Here is a 21,516-nt window from a genome sequence, read left to right as displayed (position 1 = left end):
CATAATGATGATCCTTAGTTCTGAGAGAGTCACAAAGAAGGCAAGACAATAAAAAAATTGAGGGAGAAGTGAAGTGATTGACCTTGCACATAAGCCAGCTGTAGCCAGGATAAGTCTGCAGAAGCTTAATGTTGAACTGAGGCGGCTGAGGGAAAACTGAGTGATGAGGAAGTATCATGGATCTTTGCCCTTCATAGGCAGAGCACAAGCACGAGGGACAAGCAGAGTTTGCGTGTGCTATTGGGGCTCCTAAAGCGATGTTTGTGCAAGAAACATGTATGTGGATTGTACTAGTACAAGACATACATGTACTAGTCCTTGGAGATGTTTCTGGGCAAGACACTGGACATGTGCCAAGCCACCTAAAAATGTATATCCTCAGTTTCCCGGTACCTTTTTGGATGCTTCTGCTTTGTCAACTTCTCTGAACCTTACAGTCTTCCCAACAGAAGACTTGGGAAATTCAAGGATAATTTGTGTGTGGGGTACTTTGTGTGCATGCAGCTATGAGAGTATTTCCCCCTCCCCCTTTTCTGACAAAGGGGGAAGTTCCATCAGTTTAACTGGTGCTTTGCTTTTCTGCTTTCTGAAGTTACAACTTCCAGACTTCTGTGTGGGTGGAGCCTTATCAATTTGCAAGACGCATATTTTTTCCACTGATGCTTTGCATCAGTGAAAACTTCACTTAGGGGTTCATAGTAGAAATTCCTCACAGGCTTTATAGACAATGTGAAAATGAAAAGTTTCTCTGGCTTGACTTGGACACACAAAGTAAAAATCCCGGTCTCGGTGGCTAAATAGTGTAAGATTTACCTTGAAATTCCATTCAAACTGAATGGGATTGTTTTTACTAGCATGCAATCAAGCATCTTCTTTAATAGTTTGGGGTTTTTGGCTGTGGTTTGTTTGGGTTTTTTGTGGTGTTTTTTTTGGTAGTTTTTTTTTTTTTGTGTGTGTTTTAAATCAGAGAAGAATTTTGTCATGTCCTCCTTTTCTTCCTTGTTCTGTAAAGGCATCATTGCCTGCCTGCAAAATAAAATGTGTAATTTTAGGAAGAACTTAACTTCTTCTTCCCACCCCCATGGCACAGCCAAGGAATTATGTGGAGTAAAGTTGCAGAAAACTTAAAGGGAATAGTGAGAATACTGTAGATACATACTTGGTATGTTCTGGAGTTGTTTGCTGATGCAAAATATAATCGGCTTGACTAGTTGTACATCTTGGGCTAAAAGCAAAATGATGCAGATGAGATTTAATAGTTTGCAATTATTTATTGAATTTTTCAATATTTTTCATTGTGTTTGTAGCAAAGGTGTTAGTGGGAGATCTAAGAGGAGAAGATAGCAGAAACTGAGTCAACTAGTTGCTTTTAATCCCTCTTGTGGGAAATTAATGTAATGAGGTTCTTACCAATGTCTGAAGCTGTCAGTTTAGTGTTTCATAGTACATAGACAGATTTTGTGCCCAAGTGTTTGACTCTTCCCAGCTGTGCTAATTAGGCTAAGAAGACAATGCCTGCGCATACAAACTTTGCCTTGTCACTGCATTACACCCTCACAAAAGGAAATGAAATTCTAGGTTAATTCAAGGCTCAAAATAGCGTTTCTCTTGCAATATGCATTACTCTTTCCTTGCCACTTTCTTCTCTCCCTGTTCTACATGGAATATTCCATTCGTTACTGCTTAAGAAATCAGTTATTTTGCAGTCTGCAAATGCTGAAATGACGTTAGAGGAGAAATACTTGCTTGCAACCAAAACTATTTTTGAACAAATGCTTCATTTTAGAAATTGTAACCAGCTAAGAAAAGCTGAATTGAGATTTTTTTTGCTGTGAAATAATTTTGCATTGCATTTCATCAAATGATTCCCTATGATGCTCATGTGTTAGGTAATCCTGAAAGAGGAGTATATGAAATAGAATACGAGGAGGTACTTAACTGGTATGGAATAGGATTTGACATCTTTTGTAGGATATTTTCAAGGATAAATTTAAGTTTTTTCAGACACAGGTAATCAAAGTAGGTTAAGAATCTTTCATGAAACTTAAAGCATTTGCATTTTAGCCTGCATTTTTTTCTCCATGGTGTTTCTACCTCTGAATGAATCCAAAGGGAAACCTGGCACACATTCTACTGTTTTGACTATTAAATAAGTGTGCTCTTTTTCATTCTGCTGAGATGGTGTTTAGCTGTGATTGAAATAAACCTTTTAAATGTTTGGAAAGGTACCTGGTATGCTGAAACGATGGATTGCTTATGCATTGTAACAACAAAGGTAAGATGATAAAGCTTTTGATTAATGACTACAATCTTGGAAGTTCTTGTTGAACCTTTCTTCCAGTTTTTGTCTACCTGTAAGGAAAATGTCTTGACGGCTTTCTAGTGTTGATTTTTTTTTTTTAAATTTTAAATGCACAGATTGACAAAATAAATTCTGTAGTTGTTCCTAAGAACAATCATAGATGTTAATTCTAAGAGCTAATTATGCACATATTGAAAAACGCAAGTGTAGTAGAATGAAATTTTTTTCCATTCTGCAGTAAGACTCTTTTCTATAAAATTTCACTCTCTTTAAATGTGCTAAAATAGTAGTTTGCTTTTTAATCAGAATGAGGAATTCCAAATGATGCTTTACATAACCTTTATCAGGACATGTTTAAAATAATGATCAAAGAGAAGGTAAATCTGGGAAGTCCTGTTAGGGATAGGTATAAGTCAAGATGCCTTGTAATTTTTACATCTTGCTGCTTTGAAATGAAGACACCCAGATAGCTTAGTGTCATTACTTCTGTGCTAGGATAGTTTTATGTATGATTGTTTCTAGTACCAGTCCACTTGTAACTGCTAAACATAAAATCTGATACATAACCAGAAGGTATTAGTAGAGTGCTTGTGAAATACTGACATGGTGAATTTCGGTTTTTTGGAAGCTTTTTATTTCCCTGCAAGTGGCAAACTGTTGTTCTGTATTGCTTCCTTTTCCTTGGATGTTCAAATAGTGCAGGTTTAATCTTTTTTTAACAAGCTACTTCTGACTTCTAGCATTTTTCTGGATAATTTGAAACCATAAAATTTGTTCATACAAATGTCCTTCTCAAGAAGTAGAATAAAATTGAACATATTTGAGAATGTTATGTGGGTTTAGTGATAGCTTCCATAATAGAAAAGGTCAAGGTGCTTATTGGTCTGTTGACATAAGGAAGGCTGATTGGAATGCGTGAAGTTACCTGTCTCTCACCAGCAAAGGAGTCTTTCGGGTGTCTGAGCTGTTGGGTTTTTTGGTGTGTGGTTTTTTTTTTTTTTTTAAGTGAAACGTACCCTTTAAAATCACATTAATTTGTGGCTTTTTTTTTTTTAAAAAGATTCTCTTTGGTACAGTGAGATTAGGATCAAATTTTAATTCCTTGACTTCATTTATATTGATACGTACCTTAATTTTGTTGTACTCATTTTAAAAAAGGGAGGGGCATTTTTATAATTGAACTGTTCAATTTCAGTTTTATTTTGTGCATTTGTTTACCTTCCCATAACTACTTGTCTAAGAGCAGAAAGGTAATGTACATGGAAAGTTAAGCCAACAGAAAACATATTCTGGGAAAAAAAGTACCATTTTTTAGTGTGATTAGCCTAGCTCTGAGTGCTAAGCAAGTAAGACCACTCACAGAAATGCTGCACGGGAGAGGAAGAGATCATCCTCTATGCACAGCATAGTCTTAGATGGGCTTAGACTAATCATGCATTTCCACCTGGAGTTATCAGCACTTAATCCTTCCTCCCTGTTTCATGTGAAGTTTTGGCCTCATTTAACTAAATACTGCTGTAGTACCTTGTAGCTTCAGCTAGAGCTGTTTATTTAAAGTGGGACTTATAAAAGGACTGTTTGCTTCCCTGTGAACATGTGTGCATCTGATGACCTGAAAGTCGTAGTCTAATAAAAAATACATTCCTTGGTTTTGTACATAAACCTATTTCTCAAATGTAAAGGAAAATGAATGCATATAAGTAAGGCAATTTGGAAATCAGCATTAAAGAAATGTATGATAGGATTAGTAATAGTGTTGAATGCTTCCCCTTTCTCCACCTTGAGTGGAGGAGTATTTGAAACAATTCATTGTTACTCTTTATTTCTGAATAGGGAAGAGAAGAATTTGGGCAGTGAGATGAATTTTCTAATGAATTTGAGAAATTGTTCATAATTTGATCTTTGATAATTCTGTTTCACTTAATTCAGAATTAACATCTAGTCACAATGGATGAACAGGTCCTTAAACTATTTTCTTCCCTGCCTACTAAGGTCTAGCTGGTTTACTTTGCCCTAATCTAGTGCAAAGAGTACTGATTAACACAGTACTCTCTTTTTTTTTTTTTTTTTTAATCCTTATGTGGGCATATTTGGTTTGATGTAGGTAGGCAAATTTGCATCACTGCAACCATGGATACTATTAAGAGCAGGCATGTGGGCTGAGCTTACAGTAATGATTTTTATTTAAGTAACAGTTTTAAATGAGTTCATGCACTTAAAAATACAGCATATGAAGGATCATTAATTTTTCTAGAAGAGCAATTTTTGAGCAGTCATTCTTATCTTGCTTGTTCGGTAGTATACTTTCAATAAAACAGTTGAATTCAAAGATATGTAAAATGTCTTCCAATAATATTTCTAGTAAGACTAGTGCAAAAGAATGATTGTTTTGTACCATTTTTATTTCAAAATACTAAGAAACATACTGCTTGGATTGTACCAGAGCAGTATTGGTCTAGTCAGTACCTTGTTTCTGACAGTAGCTGAAACCTGCTATCTTGGGAGAGGTGAAGCATGTATGATGCATCAGCCTATTACCAAGGGAGAAAGATGAAGTTTTTTTTTTCCAAGTTGTTAAACGTAAGTCACGAGTCCTCATAAATTCTGAGTCACCTCTGTTCTGGGTGAGCACAGTGATGTGGCTGTGCAAGGTGGGATGCTGCATGGTGCCTGAATACAGGAGCACAACTACAGCTGGTGTGGCTGCAGTTGGAAAGATGACACTGAGTTTGTGTGATTCTTGTAGACTTCCTCACTTGGTTGTGCAGCGTACTATAGTTCCAAGAGTCCCATTGTTATTATTGTCAGTTTTTGGAATTTCCCTCAAGTGAATTGTGCCTTGTCACCTGCCAGCTGCAAGTGTAAAGGGAATGACAATCTCTTGCATCAGAAGTGATCTAGTCCAACTACCTGCTTAAAGCAGGGTCACATCAACTTCAGACCAGGTTACTTAGGGCTTTTATTAGGTTTTCTAAATGCCCTTGCCCTGTCTCAGTTTAAGGTTGTCTCTCCTGCTGTGCACAGCAAGGGCCAGGCTTTGTTTTCTTGGTAACCTCCTCTTGGACATTAGGAGGCTCCTACTGACTCCTGCAAAAAGCTGCCTTTTCTCCAGGTTGAACAAGCCCAGTTCCCTGAACCTTTCTTCATTGTGCTTCAGTCACTTGACCATCTTGGTGGCTTTCCACTGTACTTGCTCCAATATTCCAGGTATGATCTAACAAGTCTTTGAAAAAGCATAAGGAGAGGTTACAATGCAAGTTTTAACCTTCTGGAGATACTGTGTGCATAAAAACTAAAAACTATGTTGTTGGTAGGAAATGAAATATGATAGAGGCAATTGTGTGAAAATGGAAACAATTAAATCTAAGCTTTTATGTATAAAATTGGTGGGCCCAAAGGAGGATGCTTTCTTGAAGTGGTGGAACAAAATATAGAATTTTGTGAATTTAAAATTGTAGAAGAGATGGAAACACAGTTACATGGGAAGTTATTACACTAAAAGCTTAAGAAATACCATGAGTGCTAAATAGTCCACAACAGTCCTTCCAAGTTGGTACATGTAAATGATCTGTCATGATGGGTTTTGGCAAGGAATTTAATTTTGCCAACATTCCATGTCCTCACTAAAAAGCAAATTCCTTTCCAAACATATTTGATTGGATTGTGTATAAATCATAGTTGTCTGGTGAGCCAATTGAGTAGTGCTAATAATACACTACTGGGCTTTGATACACCATCTGGTTATAGTGTTGAAGAAATGAGTGCAGAATCAGTCATCACAAAAACTTTGGGAAGTGTAAGAAATGGTGCATCACTAATGTTGGCAGTGTCAGCAGATGGTATGAAATTGCTCCTGTATATAATCTTGAAGTATAATACAGTGCCAAAGAAACAGCTGCCTGCTAGATAACTGATAAGTGTCAAAATCAAGGATGGTTGTCTGCAGACTAAAGGATTGGCTAACTTCCATTTGGAATAGGAGACCAAGTTGTGTCAATAATGTATGCCATAGGTGGGTTTAAAGGGTATTTGACAAAAACAATCAGAAATACAGGCAGAGAATACTGATCTTGTGGTCATGCCAGGAGAAATGATGTCCCAACTGTGTGTATTTGTGGTCATGAACAGGCCTTTAAAAAGTTTGAAGCTTTAATATGCAGAATGGACTTTGGCAGGGGGTCACACTTCTAAGCACTATACGGCAAATAAAGAAACCCAGTGCAACACAAGATAGCATGAGGTTGGTTAAATCCAGAAGTTGCAGTGAAAGAATGTAAGAAACGCTATTTTGGATTCCATGGGTGGAACTGAAGGTGGCTTGTCTGAGTTTTAAAGATGAATAAGTTTGAAGGTAATGAGTGAGGACACCAAGAGTGACAAAGAAGTTGAAGGTGGCAGAGAGTTACAGTGGTGGAAACGATGAAGGGGCCAATGTGCAAAATCTGAAAAGCTGTACTAAAAAAGCATGAGAAAATAGACTAACTTAAGGCAAATTATTAGTAAAAGTTTACATTCTTACTGTGTATTGATTACAAGGATATATTAAGCTTTCTGCATGTAACTTCTTTTTAAAGGGATTCTCTTAAATTCAGAGTTATCTTGCTCTTAACATGTCATTTGGTATTCTCCCAACCACCAACAGTTTAGGACTTGAGGAATTCCTGGGCCAGAGGGAATTGCTCTGTAGTAATCTTTGGCTTTCTCTTACATGGATTGTCTAGTTTCACCAAAATGCACATAAAATAAAAAACAAACGTATAAATTTGTGTATAAACAAAATAAAGGTATAAATTCATAAACATGAAGAACATGTGCTTCATGTACAGAGCATCTCCAGAGATAATCTTTGTCTACATGTGTTTCCTTGCTCTTTCTGAAAGACTGCAAGTGTGCAGGGTCATTTCATTGGTAAACAAAGTTACTAGAATTGTGTGTTTTTTCAGGCGGAGACATCAGTGAAGTTTGTATTTATGTGAGTTTGTGTGCTTGAAGAAACTGGATACCACATACCTGAGGTGCTTATATGAGGCTGATGAATCCTACCTGAGGCTTTTGAGTCTTTTTGTTTAAGTTTGTACCTATTTCCCCTCCTCTTTTAAAAGCAAAAGCTACTAATGAGTACTACAGATAAGTGACAAATGAGTTCAATTTGGTTATTGCACCAGTTCTGGATGTGTTTGGTTAGGAATTGATTGAAAAGCAGGTAAAACAAATGCCTGTAAAATATTGATCTTTCCAGCAGTTGAATTATACAACTTGTGGACTGACTCTGAGAACATCGTTTGGAATATGTTTAGGCTGCAGGTGCTAAATACAGCAGTAAAAAAGGAGAATAATTCTCTGAAATCAGTCCTATAAATAAGACCCCTTCAAAGCATTTTCACAACTCCATTTGTTTCCTGTAGATTTATTTCAGAGGAGCTGATGATCATAACCTGAGTAATCTTTCAGGTAGGATTAATGGGAGCAGAGCAGTAACGCATTCATTCCTGATGAGTTTTGCTTTGCTGCCCTTGTTTACTATGGGAAAAGTCTGTGACTTCATGAGTGACAGTGAACGGATCTATCAGGTTGTGGCTACTGCGAGTGTTTCTACCTCCTTTTCTTCACTGCTTACCTACAAGGAACCTAGTAGAACCTGATACGCATTTCTGCTGACTTGAGTGGAAAGCAGCTCATGGAAAAGTCTAATGAGCACTAGAACTATTGGGTAGTTTAGAAGTAGAGCTGGGAGGTAGCTGCTGGGATGGAGAGTTGGAAAGTATTGAGTAGTTAAATTGCCTCAGCTGCCTGTGGAAAGGCAGGTAAAATGATGAGACTTAACAGCTCAATACTTTGGGAAGGAGGAAGAGAGCAGTGATTCTCTTCAGCAGAATCAAAATGTTTGCTCCGTTTGGCTACTGTTTGTGAAACTGGACCCTCAGAGTGAACAGCTTTGGCATAGATTCTTGTTGTAATGAAAACAGTGGGTGAATAAATGTAGGGTTGTTCGTAGTTGGACATATGGTCTCCAACATGATTCCTTCAGTAGGCAGAGGTATTTAGATTTCTTGATGGCAAAAACCAAAAGGCTTCCACTCTTACTTGAAGTGAGCTTTCAGGATGGCTGAGCTTGCTGGCTGATTATCTGGTATGCCACTAGGCAGTTTTGTTTTACTAGCTGGCACCGTGCTTGATCAAGTCTTTTGTGAATGCAGTAATCTGCATCAGGGCTTTGTTAACATGAGGTGTGTTTTTACACTTGAGGCTTAATCATAGCCTGATTTATTGTCAGTGGGCATTACTCATACTTTCGTAAGTGGTTATAACATTACTTGAATCTTATTCCTAGGGCTGGTATTTAACAGACCAAAAAAAGTAAAACATTGACATCTTCAGGTGAAGGCTATTACTGTTCAAGTGTTATTCAGCCGTGTTAGGTTTTGTTGGTGGATGTGTGTGTGTGTTTGTTTTGGGGTTATTTTGTGTGTTGGGTTTTTTTTTTGGGGGGGGGGGGGATGTGTGTGGTTTTTGGTTGAGGTTTTTTTTTATTTTTTCTTTTAAGAGATGGTTCTTTGAAGACCATACACTGCCAGATCTTGGGTTTGGAGGAGGGAAAGACACACTTTAATGAAATTCTAATACATACTAAAAGTCTAACTGAGGGCTGCTGTCTTAAAGGTCAATGTGGGCAGGAATAATCAGCATTTTCTGAACTCATCTAAATGCCCAACAGAGAATGAACAGTCTGGGGTGGTTTAGTGATAAACCCATATTGCCTGGAAGAATGATTCCCTCTCCCATGTTGTGTGCAAACATGAGAACAATAATTACTTCCTTCTTTCGGTCTTTGTGTGTACTCTAATGGTGGCTTTACTTGTGCCCCCATATAATAGACGTTGAGGGCATTTTTGATCCTTCCTTATTTTGGTGAGGCTGAGTGTGCCAGCCACCATTGAAATTTCTCTCAAACATGCCATCGAGCTGGAGCACTCCACTGCAGTGCATTTTCACTCCTCTGGCCTATTCTTTCTTTCCTACTGGAGAAATTGTCAGTGTGATAGTTGCATTTAGCCACCCGCATTTGGGGTGAAGACACCACTACTGAGGAATGCTTTGTTTGTGTGTTGCGTTTGTGATAGATGATGTGTGTGTGGTATAGCTCAAGCTCCAGAGCTTTTCTCTTAAGCAAACTACAAAGGCTCTTCTGACTTGGGCTCTCGCAACTGTTGGGGTGGTGGGTTGGCCAAATGTGTCAGCAGAGAGTCTGGAACTGAACAGTCACGCTTCTTGCATTCTTGCATTTGGTTTTTATTTATCTTTTGTAATAATTCCGTTAAGTGCTTGGAGTGTTATAATGGTAAACTTGGTCCATTTTTATTTTGTAATTAGAAGATGTCTGTTCACTTTTGTACACTCATTTATTTGAAAACATATAGTAATTCAAAATTATGCATGTTTGACTCATAGTATATTCCTTTATCTTTTTGTAAATGTTTTATCCAGAAGGAGACTTCTTTCTTATTCTTCAATTTGCTATTTTTCTATTGGGGGGGGGGGACAGTTCATTCATATGTGGTAAAATGCAACTATTACATGACTGAGTCTGGAGATCTACTTTGATTGCTTTAGCTTTAATTTAGAAAAGTGAAGAGTAGTTAAACCAGGTACAGTTTTCTTCAAAAACCCCCACAAAACCAACAAAACAAAAAGAAATGTCTGTTATAATCCTTCTGTCTAGTGTGATGATGCTGTTGCAGTTAAAAAAAACCCAAACAAAACCAAACCAAACAAACCACAAAGAAACAAAAACCACTACAAAACCAAACCACCTTTCTGCTGCTATTTGTAATGAAGATCGATAATAACTCTTAACTCAAGAAGGTGACAGTAAGACTCTCATTACATGGAACTTCTTTACCTGCTGCTTTCACCTTCCTTCAGTCTAAGGAAATGGCTACGGAATACTTTAGCTAGCCACTGTGGTTTTTTGACTCTTTATATGTATATGCTATAAAAATTCCAGTTAAGATGAGGAGTGGTTAACTTAGTGACCCATTATTAATAAATGCATCTTAAAAGCTGTTTGTAGAAAGTTTCCTGGAAATAAGCATCATCTTTTGTATGGTGAGAAATGCATCAATTTTTTTTTTTCCATTTCCTCACTTCCTCATAGGTTGTTCACAGGTTCGGATGTACCCAGCTGGTTTTATGCACGTAACTGGAATTGAGGTGACTGGAGAGAAGTTGGAGGTTGGGCTAGAAGCAGCATGGTCTTTGTAACTCCATTCCTGATCTTACTTTGATTGTTTGTGACAATGTTAAGACTGTTTTGCAGTGTTATATAAGTGCCACTCTGAATCGTACATACACAGCTGGAAGTACTGTTACAGTGGTCAGGGAATACAGGGTGGGTGGGGGGGAATAGGCTGGAAGAGCTTGTCTTGACGAGGTAGGGAATATGTTTCCAAAATCAAAAGGTGGCAATGACTTTTCAAACGAGGTGATGTTGAAATGGGAACAATAAGAGTTAAGCCAAAATAAATTAAAGCTGGAAATCAAAAGGTTCCTTGCTGCTAAAGTAATTGGTTTAATCAAAGCCTTTTATAATAATAATGTAGATAACATGAGCTCATTGCGGTGTAGCTGGATGATTTTAAAGCTCACATTAAACTGTTTATTAAGGGTTTAGGTTGTTTGAGAGACCTAGCAGAAAAATCTATCTCACTTTGCTTTTCCTTTTGAAATCATCAGATTGGGTTGGATCCAAAAATGAGGATTGTTAGTTTAGTCATCTAAAATCATGTAAGCACTGTTTGTAGCTTGTTCTAATGTAACCATTCTGTCAAAAGGATTGTAAAAGTACACACCTGATAATTTTAAACAGGAAAGTTAATTTCAAAATAGGGTTGTTGCAATTTCCGAAGTACTCATTGCCAATCTAAAAACCTTAGTTTTTCTCCCATTAATTAAAGTGTTTCTTCATGTATTCATTCAGAGAATAAAATCAAAATGAGTTTTTGAGCATCAGTTCACCAGTGCACCACAATTTATAAAAACAGCATGTTGGAACAATATTGGTAGTAGATTGTGACTGTAAATGAAGGATATGAAAACCTTTCTGACAGAATCAACTTGTATTTTCTCTGGTTTTGTCTTGTCTTTGCTTCAATTCTGATGCTTGGATATCATAGTGGATTTTTTGGTTTTTCTCTGTAGGCTGTGAAGTGTATTTCTGTAAAATGAAGGCTTTGGAAAAAGGAATGTAATTTATTGTAGGCTCTTTGTGTTTTACGTCCTGATTTTTAAACGCTGCTTTTAGCAAGCAGAGGAACGCTTTGGAGTGGAAATGGAGAAATGCTGCCCTCTACTGCTTATAAAGTGCTTTTTTTTTTTTCCAGATGAGCAGAAACGGGACAATGCGGGTTTCTACACTGTTGAGAACTTGGCAAGGCTTTCTCAGCCCTCTGAGATCTGAAGTATGTGAGGATGTCCTTTTGAAAGGTAGAGAAGGGCATGGAATTGTAGTATTAGCTCACAGGTTACAGAGCTAGAATTAAGTTGTTGGCTTGCTGATCATGAAACTATAAAATCTTGGTTGATATTATTATATCTTTTTTTATTCCTATATTATTTTGGCAATTCCTTTATACAGTTAATATCCTTCCACATTCACTAATATCCTTCCACATCCACTATAAAAATATGCATGTGGTTGTCGTGGTTTAGCCCCAGCCAGCAACTATGCACCACGCAGCCGCTCGCTCACTCCCCCACGGTGGCACGGGGGAGAGAATTGGAAGAGTAAAAGTGAGGAAACTCATGGTTTGAGATAAAGACAGTTTAATAAGTAAAGCAAAAGCTGCGCACACAAGCAAAGCAAAACAAGGAATTTGTTCACCACTCCCCATGGGCAGGCAGGTGTTCAGCCATCTCCAGGGAAGCAGGGCTCCATCATGCGTAATGGTTTCTTGGGAAGACAGACGCCATAACTCCGAACGTCCCTCCACCCCTTCCTTCTTCTTCGTCCCAGCTTTATATACTGAGCATGACGTTATATGGTATGGAATATCTCTTTGGCCAGCCTGGGTCAGCTGTCCCAGCTGTGTCCCCTCCCAGCTTCCTGTGCACCCCCAGCCTGCTCGCTGCAGGCCAGCATGAGAAGCTGGACTGTCCTTGACTACTTAGCAACAACTCAAAACACCAGCACCTTATCAACATTTTCTCATCCCAAATCCAAAACATAGCCTCATGCTAGCTTCTATGAAGAAAATTAACTCTACCCTGGTTGAAACCAGGACAGTGGTCATATTTGTTAAAAATGGATTATCCCAGCCCTTGTTAGCCTACATAACGATTTCCTGTAATATGAGAACTGGCAACACTAAATCATTTTTGTTTTGGTGATCTCTGGATTTTCTATGAAATCTTTTAAAGGGTTTTTGCAAACTTTGGCAAGTACTGTTTGTATCCTTTTCCTTTCTTAATTTAAACTTGTGTGTCCTTAGCAAGCCAAGTACTATGCACATGTCCTCAACTCTGTATGATGACATCATAGAATGATACCAGAAATGTGAAAATTCTGATCTGCCTTTTTGTACTGCATGGTTTGTGTAGGCACTACAGTGCACAAGTGCATTAAACCTTTTGTAATTTTCTTTCCCTTTCCCTTTTTGTTATTGTTTTGTCATTGTATTAGCATCTCTTTAACCAATACCCAAGATACCCAGTGGAAGCCTTGAGCTGATCTGAGTCTCTGATGTTCTGCCAGTAGTAGGTGATGCAAATTTAAACAGGTTTAAAATATGCTTCAAACAAACTACTTTTTTTTTTTTTTTCCTAAGAGTTACTACTCTTTTAGCACTGGTTCAGTTGACAGAAGTCCTTCTCACATCTTGGCTTTTATGCTTTTGCACAAGTGCCGAGCATTAGTAAGATCATTTTGAGTAGAGTTGGAAATATGGTTTGAAAAGAAAATTGTAGGACTCTACTGGACATGAATTTTCCAGGTTACTCTTGAAAGATTTTTCTTTTTTTTTTTTTTAAACCTTTTATCTGAAATAAGGATAGTATCTTTGAATTCCTTGATTGCCTCACGCAGCCTCTTTACAGTGGTGGAAGTGGCATAAGAACCGAAGTGAAAGGAACTGAAGCTTGCTGTGTTGTGACCTGACTACTTTATTGATGGATCAGATTGTGATGCTGTGGGGAGAGAGCAAGATAAGTGCTCTTCTGCTTCCTGAGTAAAGTGCCTGTATTTCTATCAAAAATACATTCTCTGTTAGGTTAGTGTGAGACATGATTCTTAGGTACTACCCGAAGTCACCTTTGGATATATACAACCTCTGGTTAATGACTAAAAAGAAATTCTTCTGACAAAATAACAATAATGCAAAATTCTTCATTTCTTCCGTACAGTTGGCTCACAGAAACTGAAGAGAGTATAATGTATGGAAAAACAAGTGTAGGATGTACAAAAACTTCATGTACCCTAGGGCTCTGTTTCTGAGTGTGACTGGTAACTCATTTTAAGAAAAACATTGTAAGTAAAGGATGTGTCCACTGAAGTTGCTGTCCCACTCCAGCAGGCAGTATCTTGAAGATTTCCTGAGACAGTGATTACACCTGTACATTGTTATTAGACCGTGGTCTACATTTGATTTAGTATTTTGTAGTTCCTTTTTGAAAACTTGGTGTCCTTGGCAAGGAATTCTACAGTAGTTTCTTTTCTCTGCTTTAAAACATCTGCTGGATAACTTAATTGCTTTTTATATGCCATTTTTATGACATTCATATTTTGAAAGATCTCATATCATGTTCCCATGCTCAACTGCTTGCTTTTGACTTTGAACAGCTTTGTCAGTTTAATCTTCTCGGATGGAACCACTGAATATCTTTATCCTTGTTGTTATTCTCTATACTTTTTTTGATTTTTTGCTGCTACTTTTCTCAGATGAGATGATCAGAAATGTTTTCAATAGGCAAGATTTGTGAACACCTTGAAATTATACAGAGAAGTAATACTTTCTAGTTTTCTCCAAGTTTCTTTTTTGAAAATTGGAACACATTCTTCTGAGCTAATAGCTGTCCTCCACTTGGTGGTTCAAAAACTTCTCTATCTTTTTAGTTAAGGTACTATTTTCTATGTGTTTGAAAGGCAACAGAGGGGAGAGGGAAGGGGGGAATGACCTACATTTTCTTTAACATGCTGTCACATTGACTCAGGTATTTGGGTCCTAACTCCTGAAGTAATTTCAAAGCTGAAGTAGGACATTATTTTCTTTAGCAAGGTATTGTGTCTTGCTAAAATATACTGAGAAGAAATACTCAGTTTTGAAGAGTTGTGTAATTAGTTTGCCAACAGCTGCTGGTGATTTCTTAAGGACTGGTATGTGTGTGTGTGTGTTGTAGATTCCTGCTGAATATGCAGAGGCTCAAGGGTCGATAAGTAGGATTGAGTCTAGGATCAATATTTTGAGTTTGCTTCATAAACCGTGGTTATAAATCTAAACCAAAGCTAAGTTCGATTCAAGCTGCTAACGTTGCAAATGTTTTAGTAAGCTTAAAAACTATGATTTAATTTCCATATGCTTTAATAGTTGTCAGTTAATAGTAAACAAATACTTCTTACCTGTTTCTGAAGGTTGCTTTCATCAGCTTCAGTCCTTGTTGCCAGTCAAAGTACCTACTGTTACGTTTTTGCTATAGTAAGGGCTGTTCTTTGTGCCTTCTCTCAAATAATGAAGTTTTGGAGGAGGGGAGAAGCAGGATTTGAAAGCATTAGTAAATGAAATATAACCAAGGTAGACTGGAGTAAGCTTGTGGTCAGGGTAATGGCTCTTGGTAATAATAAAGTTTGTAAAGCATCACTGTTTGGATTCTTGACAAAGTTTGGCTTTAATTTGACAGCGATTTTAACTTTTTTTTTAAGTGTCTTAATTTGTGTTAGCTAGCATTAAGATAATTCAATGTGCTATAAGAAATGTAATTTAAGATTCCTTTGTAGAGCTCAAGTTCAGTTGAAGGAACAGTCCCCATGCTTCTCACTTAGGCTGTTCTGTCATAGTGATTCAGTTGTAACTTGCCTTTTTAGTTTTTAAAAGGCGTAACACCCCCCCGTCTTTTTTTTTCCAGCTTGTTAATGACTTATTTCCTCCTTATTTGCAAGTCCAGAGAGTGTTAGTGCACTGGCTACTGTATTAGTGAGCACTGCATAAAAGAATGAATCTGCTAACAACGGCAGAAATACTTTTTAAAAACTGGAGAGAACTGATACTCTTTTAGCAGTATTGGCTCTACCTTAAACTGCTCACAGCTTGTGCTGTCTCTTACTCAGCCTGCTGTCCCCCATAACTATTAGAGGCGTCTCAGTAACAGCTGTTACTCCCAGTACCAGTGCATGGGTTTGTTCTATCCTTGCTGCAGAATTTGGCACATCTCCTTGTTGAGGTTCATAAACTGCCTTCTGACCCAGTCCTCCAGGTCAGAGGTCTGTGTTAAGGTCCTGCAATTTCTTGTATTAGCCATTTTTAACTAGTGGAATGTCGCCTCTGTTTCCTTGGGGTGTGCTGTGTGTCATCATGCCAGCAACCAAGGAAAATGTTGAGCAATATGGGCCCCAGTATCTGTCCTCAGTTAACAAAAAAGTGTAAATCGCCAGTATCCTTCCCATCTGGATTGAGATGGCAATCTTAGTCCTTTCCTGTAAGAGCATTTGCTTTTTAAGATGGAGAAAGTGATGGAGTTGCAATGAATTGAAACTGTAGGCTAGCAAATTCTTTTATCCATTGGAGTTGAATAGTAGCATTATGGATCTTTCCCTTTTAGAGGAAGGAGTCATTTCTGGTTTTGAAATGTTCATATCTATTAGAATGATAGAAGAAATATACTATGGGGATTTCTCCTTTAACCATTGTACCGACTTTGTATGAAAAAGTCTTTTTGAAAATAGTTGTTTGTTATAAAACCTAGTGACAGTCCTCTGTGTACTCAGAAATGTGTGGCAGATACTTGAGCATCAACAGAACAGTATTGCTGCCTAGATTCTGTCCTATTCACAGTAAACTCTTTTATAATTGAGATGTGATCTGTTTTTAAAGCAGTGGGACTGGAGGACTGACTTGTGTTTGTCTGTGGGAACAACCTTCTCACTGTCTGCAGTGGATGAAAAAAGAAGCACGGTTATCAGTATTGTGCAAGCACTTCATCTCCACTGGCTCTGCGAGGCCCTTGGCATACCCCTATCAAAGCAGTACAGCAGAAACATGTCCAGTTGCAGTCTTGTCTTGGTGTTGTGTTAAGGAAGTATGAACGGCTATTGAAATGAATCTGGAGTAGCATGAGGCTACTATGTAGCATGAAGCATGTATTACTACTATATTTCCTCTCTTTCATTTTCACTTGTTTTGTACCTGTGTGCCCTTATTTTTCCAGTGGAGGCACAGATGCTTGATAATACTTTGAGAGTTACCCAGCAGCAGAGCTACTTTTCTTGGCTACATTGCATGGACCATTTGAAAGATATTCCACTACTGAAAACTGCTGCTTCAAAACAAGCTCTTTCAAAAAGATAGGATGGGATGACTCAGATTCTGAGCAATCGTTCAGTAGCTGAAGGATCTTCATACCTTACCCATTCTGGAATAAACATCGAGATGTTCTCTCTTTCCTCCCATGCCTCCCCCTGCCCAATAGTTCCTGCATGACAGTCTGACTCAAACTAGCCTTCTGTCTCAGTAGATGCTGAAGGAAAATACTGTTTTGGAGGTTATGCTTAGCCTAGTCTGCTTGGGTCCTACAGGGAACAATCCAGAGTGATAAATTAGATTCTTGCTCCAGCTTGGTCTTCACACTGGGGAGAGCAGTCCCAGCTAATCACACCCTGTTGGATTCAGTCTTTCCCACTGAGTATAGCCTTGAAAGTATAACCTCGCTTGGCTAATAATCTTTATCACTTGAGTTTAGAGTCTATCCACTTTGAATACAAACTGGGTAGAAGCTTCCTTGAGGGTGTGGGGAAGGGATGAGACAAGGGTGTAAAGCTTTTGGGTCTTTCAGAATGTCAGTTACTTCTTGGGCTTTTATAGTTTATCAGTTTTATCTTTGGGATTCAGTGTCTGTTGTTCACTAGACATATTTTGAGGGTTGGATGAAACTATCCAGGGCTAAATACGTATACTTTTTTCTCCTCTGTGGACACATGGGAGCAACACATCAATGGCAACTTTAGAATAACCACATGCTTTTATTCTAAGAGTGATTTCAGCAGTGTTTTTTTGAATGCAAAGATCTCACAGTTCTTAATTTTAAAGGACTTTTCAGGACAGACTGGTACTGGGTTTGGCTGGGATGGAGTTGATTTTCTTCACAGCAGCCCATATGGTGCTGTGCTTTAGGTTGTGACAAACTGTTGACTAACACACCAATGTTTTAGCTGTTGCTGAATATTGCTCACACAGTATCAAGGCTGCCTCTGTTTCTCACTCTACTGCTCTAGCAAGTAGGCTGGGGGTAGGCAAGAGGTTGTGAGGGGACACAGATGGAGCATCTGACCCAAACTGACCTAAAAGATACTCTGTATTTTTTAACACAATGCTCAGCAGTAAAACTGGGGGGAAGTCTTTCTAAAGTAGCTGTTGCTCAGGTTGGCCATTGGTCTGCTGGTGGGAGGTGGTTAGTGATTTGGCTTGCATCACTTCTATGTGTGGTTTGTTGTGGGTTTTTTTTCCCCTTCACTTATTTACCTCAACCTGTGAAGTTTCTCCCCTTGCTTTTCCTTTCTGATTCTCTCCCTCATCCCTCTGGTGGGGACTGGGTGGGTCCTTACCTGCCATCCAGGGTCAACCTACCACAGACTTTCTAGACAAGTGAAACATGTTTGAAATTATGTAGTACCCCTTGATTTTTAGCGATTTCCTAGTTGAGTTGTATTCTAATCACAGTACAGTCTATTCAGAATACAGTCACCCTTTTCTTTCTTTTTTCTGCAGAGATGTTACCAATATAACAAAATTAATTTTCTGCAGTGAATTTAACAGACTTAAGCCTGCATGACGTCTATCTGCTGCATTTACATCCTCTTTACTGGGTCAAAATTGAAGTCTTGCGAAAGGAAGCATTTATTTTTCAGTTCTTTCCTAGTCTGTTTTCAAGATGTTAATCCATTTTTTTGTTTGTTTGTTTTTTTTTTTGTGTTTTTTTTTTTTTGTTATTCCAGCTAGGAAAAAGTAATGTTGGATTTTGGATTTCGTAGTAGTCATACTAATTCTGTAACTGCTCTAATTATCAGGATCTTCTTGTGTGGAAACCAAAGATGTGAAGGCATGTTCCAGTAGTGCTAAAATACTTTAAAAACATCAGAAGTGGAAGAGATTCCATTCTGGGCCTCTTTAATTCCAAAACATGAAATGGCCTCATACCTGCCCTTACAAAACATGACTTCCCGTAACTTTTTGCCAAGGTGCACTATCATTTTAATATAAGCTACTATATAGCATTTTACTATACTTCCCACCTTTGATATTCTTTGTCTGTCTTGTTACATAAATTCTGCCTACTGTTGCTTAGGCAGCCTTACCACCTCCCCACTCCCCCTTTCCTTTGGTGGGGATTGTTTGATATTTATTCCTTTGCTTGCTACCTACTTCTAAGAGGCTTGCAAATGATGGATACCCTCAGAGACCTCTATCCTTCCAGGCAATTTGGCTCAAATTAACCTCTAGTGTTAGAATTACTAAGAGGCAGGGGCTGGCAGATGAATGATATGATTAAAGATCTTTGCAATCTTACTTCGAATACATAGGACTTCCATCCAGTGGTAATTGTCAGGAAGGTCTGGTATTTGTCAAGCTTTGTTTCTGAATGCTCTTCAGTCTGTCATTATTTTGCAGCTTGTATGTTGAAGCCATACATACAAGCTTCCATATGGAGGACATCATAACACAGACACCTCTTGGTTCTGTCTCAAGTATGGCCTTATATTTTCCTCTTCTGTTTTGGATTGGAGAGAACCCCAAAAGCAAGTTTATAAAAATGCCCACAATGATGGTCACTCAGTTGGGAAGGAAAGTATTCTTGTCTGTTTTTTGGCTTGACTTCCCAAGGCTTATGAAGGACCTCATCGGAGTGATGTCCCAGATCTGTCGTATACTTAACAATTTAAGACTTGGAATAAACTGGGAGAAAAATCACAAACACCCACTGAAAAGTTTCTATTCATAGGACCTGTTCTGGGCTTTAATGCCATTGCAGGGCAAGTTTTAAAAAAATGCAACTATTAATAAAATTCGTCTTTCCCAAGTAACATTCCACCTTCCTTCTGAAGTTAATGGGGCTATGGTATTCTTCAAGATTTTTTGAAACTTAAGACACAGCTTTATTTACAAAATGCTAATAGTTGCAGAAAATATTTTTCTGTAATTGGTGCCAAAACAGAAAGGATTCTCTTAATTTTTGAGAGTTCAGTGATGATTATTTTCAGCATGTATGGGTCAGATTTAGCGGGCACCGCAAATTTTGTATATGAGCGTATTAAGCTTTTTAAGAAGGGCAAATGTGCATCAGTTTCTGAACTGGAGGTGCAACAGTGGCTGCCGGTTTAACTCCTGCAAACATGTTTACCTGCCAAGCTCACATAAAGACCCTTCTAGGGTATGGATACCTGTTAAAGATACTCTTTAGAAGGGTAATTTTCAGTTCAGTGTTTTCTGTAAATAAACCTGTTTGCTTGAAAATACTGTGCAAATTATTTTTCTGGCAATTTAGGAACATGCAGGAACAAGCAGTACACTTCTGGGCTGCTTTCCCAAAATTGGCTCGGACGGTCATCTGATATTTCAGGGAGTAAGAACTGCAAAGCCAAAGAGAGCTTCATGGGTGCTGATGGATGCAGTTTGCACTAGACATCAGTCGTTATGAAACTAGTGTTCAAATTTCATTTACCTTATAGAAAATGCTTATAAAATTACTATTCCTTGAGTAAGGAATCGTTACAGCCATTACATTGGAGCTGTCTGTTAGTACGAGGTAATCTTAAACCAGCTTCTTTACAGAGACTGATTTTGGAATTCTGTGTATTCCTTCAAGACTATACAGCCTAAGATTATGCAGAGCAAGGGTTAAAATAAGTTCATTAGATTTAAAGAATTCTGATGCTGCAAAACATATATATGTATATATTTTTTTTTATTGGATTGTATTAATTATCCTGGAAGTATACCAGTTCAGACTTCTGAGGGAGAGGGACCTAAACTAGAGTCCCACCCGCTTGGCAGGTGCCTGCAGTAATACTTAAGGGACATGTTCTGTCTGAATAAATACGAAGATTAGTATAGCCTTTTCCCCTTCAGTTTGGCAGTCTGAACAGTTGGTCCATTTGTCAAGTTAGACCTTCACTTACTCATTTCATTAAAAGCTCCATTTCTTACTGCTTATGAGACAGTTGTTTTCTAATGTGTTGTATTGAGGATACGGGTATAACACACGGATCGATGAAGCAGGTACTATGGGTGTTTACTTAAGCATACTTGGAAAGTGCTGAACAGAAGCATTAAGTTTCTGAAAGTGGTGTACTGTGGTTTTTTTGATGCTGCATAACTCTTGTTTCTCTCTATCCCATATTCATACTGCTTGGGGAGACTTGGAAGTAGGAGCTTTCTTATTTTATGATAATAATAAAATCAGTCTTGTTCACTAATTAAAGACCTCAGTGAGGTTGATATTTTTATTGTGCACATGGGAACCATGCACAAAGATGGGTTATTGCCAAGTAAACATTCAAACAAAACTAGAAATAAAGGCAATTTGTTGTATGTAATATTTTCATAAGGATGAAACCAGTCACTTTAGTCGTAACACTTCTGAGTAAACATGAATTTTTAAAAGTTTTGAATTGGTTTCTTTAGATTGTTCTATTTAAAACTGTCATTTTAACATTTGTATAATGTCAGGTGGAAGCATCTTGTGCAAGAAGAAAACTTTAGGTTTTTGTTTTTCTATATTCAGTGAATGCTGATGTGTTCTTGACTATCTATATGGCAGCATTGGATGAAGTCCTGGCACTGTGTGTTATCTTGCAATCTCCCAGTTTAAAAATTGCTTTGTAAAATCAGCATGGAAATGATGGGCTCTGACTGTAGGAGCTCAAGCTTGTATATGATAACACAAAATGCAGACTGATAAATTGGGAGGCAGTATTGATAGATAGTTAAGGAGTTAAGGCGATATTCTTCTTATCA

General features: G+C 38.0%; 1 protein-coding gene across 1 annotated transcript in view; it reads left to right on the top strand.

Moving 5' to 3' along the window:
- Window positions 1–1,929: 1,929 nt before the first annotated feature.
- The window catches only part of DLG1 (discs large MAGUK scaffold protein 1), a gene marked incomplete at its 5' end in the record, with an annotated part of 140,766 nt that continues 121,179 nt past the window's right edge, over window positions 1,930–21,516 (top strand). The window contains one exon of the mRNA XM_082003803.1: window positions 1,930–2,275. Coding sequence (XP_081859929.1) covers window positions 2,246–2,275 — 30 coding nt within the window. The remainder of the gene's footprint in view (window positions 2,276–21,516) is intronic.

The sequence above is a fragment of the Phaethon aethereus genome, assembly GCF_964289735.1.
Source record: "Phaethon aethereus genome assembly, chromosome: 9".
NCBI classification, from domain to species: Eukaryota; Metazoa; Chordata; class Aves; order Phaethontiformes; family Phaethontidae; genus Phaethon; species Phaethon aethereus.
The sequence above is the reverse complement of the archived record's forward strand: the minus strand, read 5'-3'. Positions and strand labels throughout refer to the sequence as shown.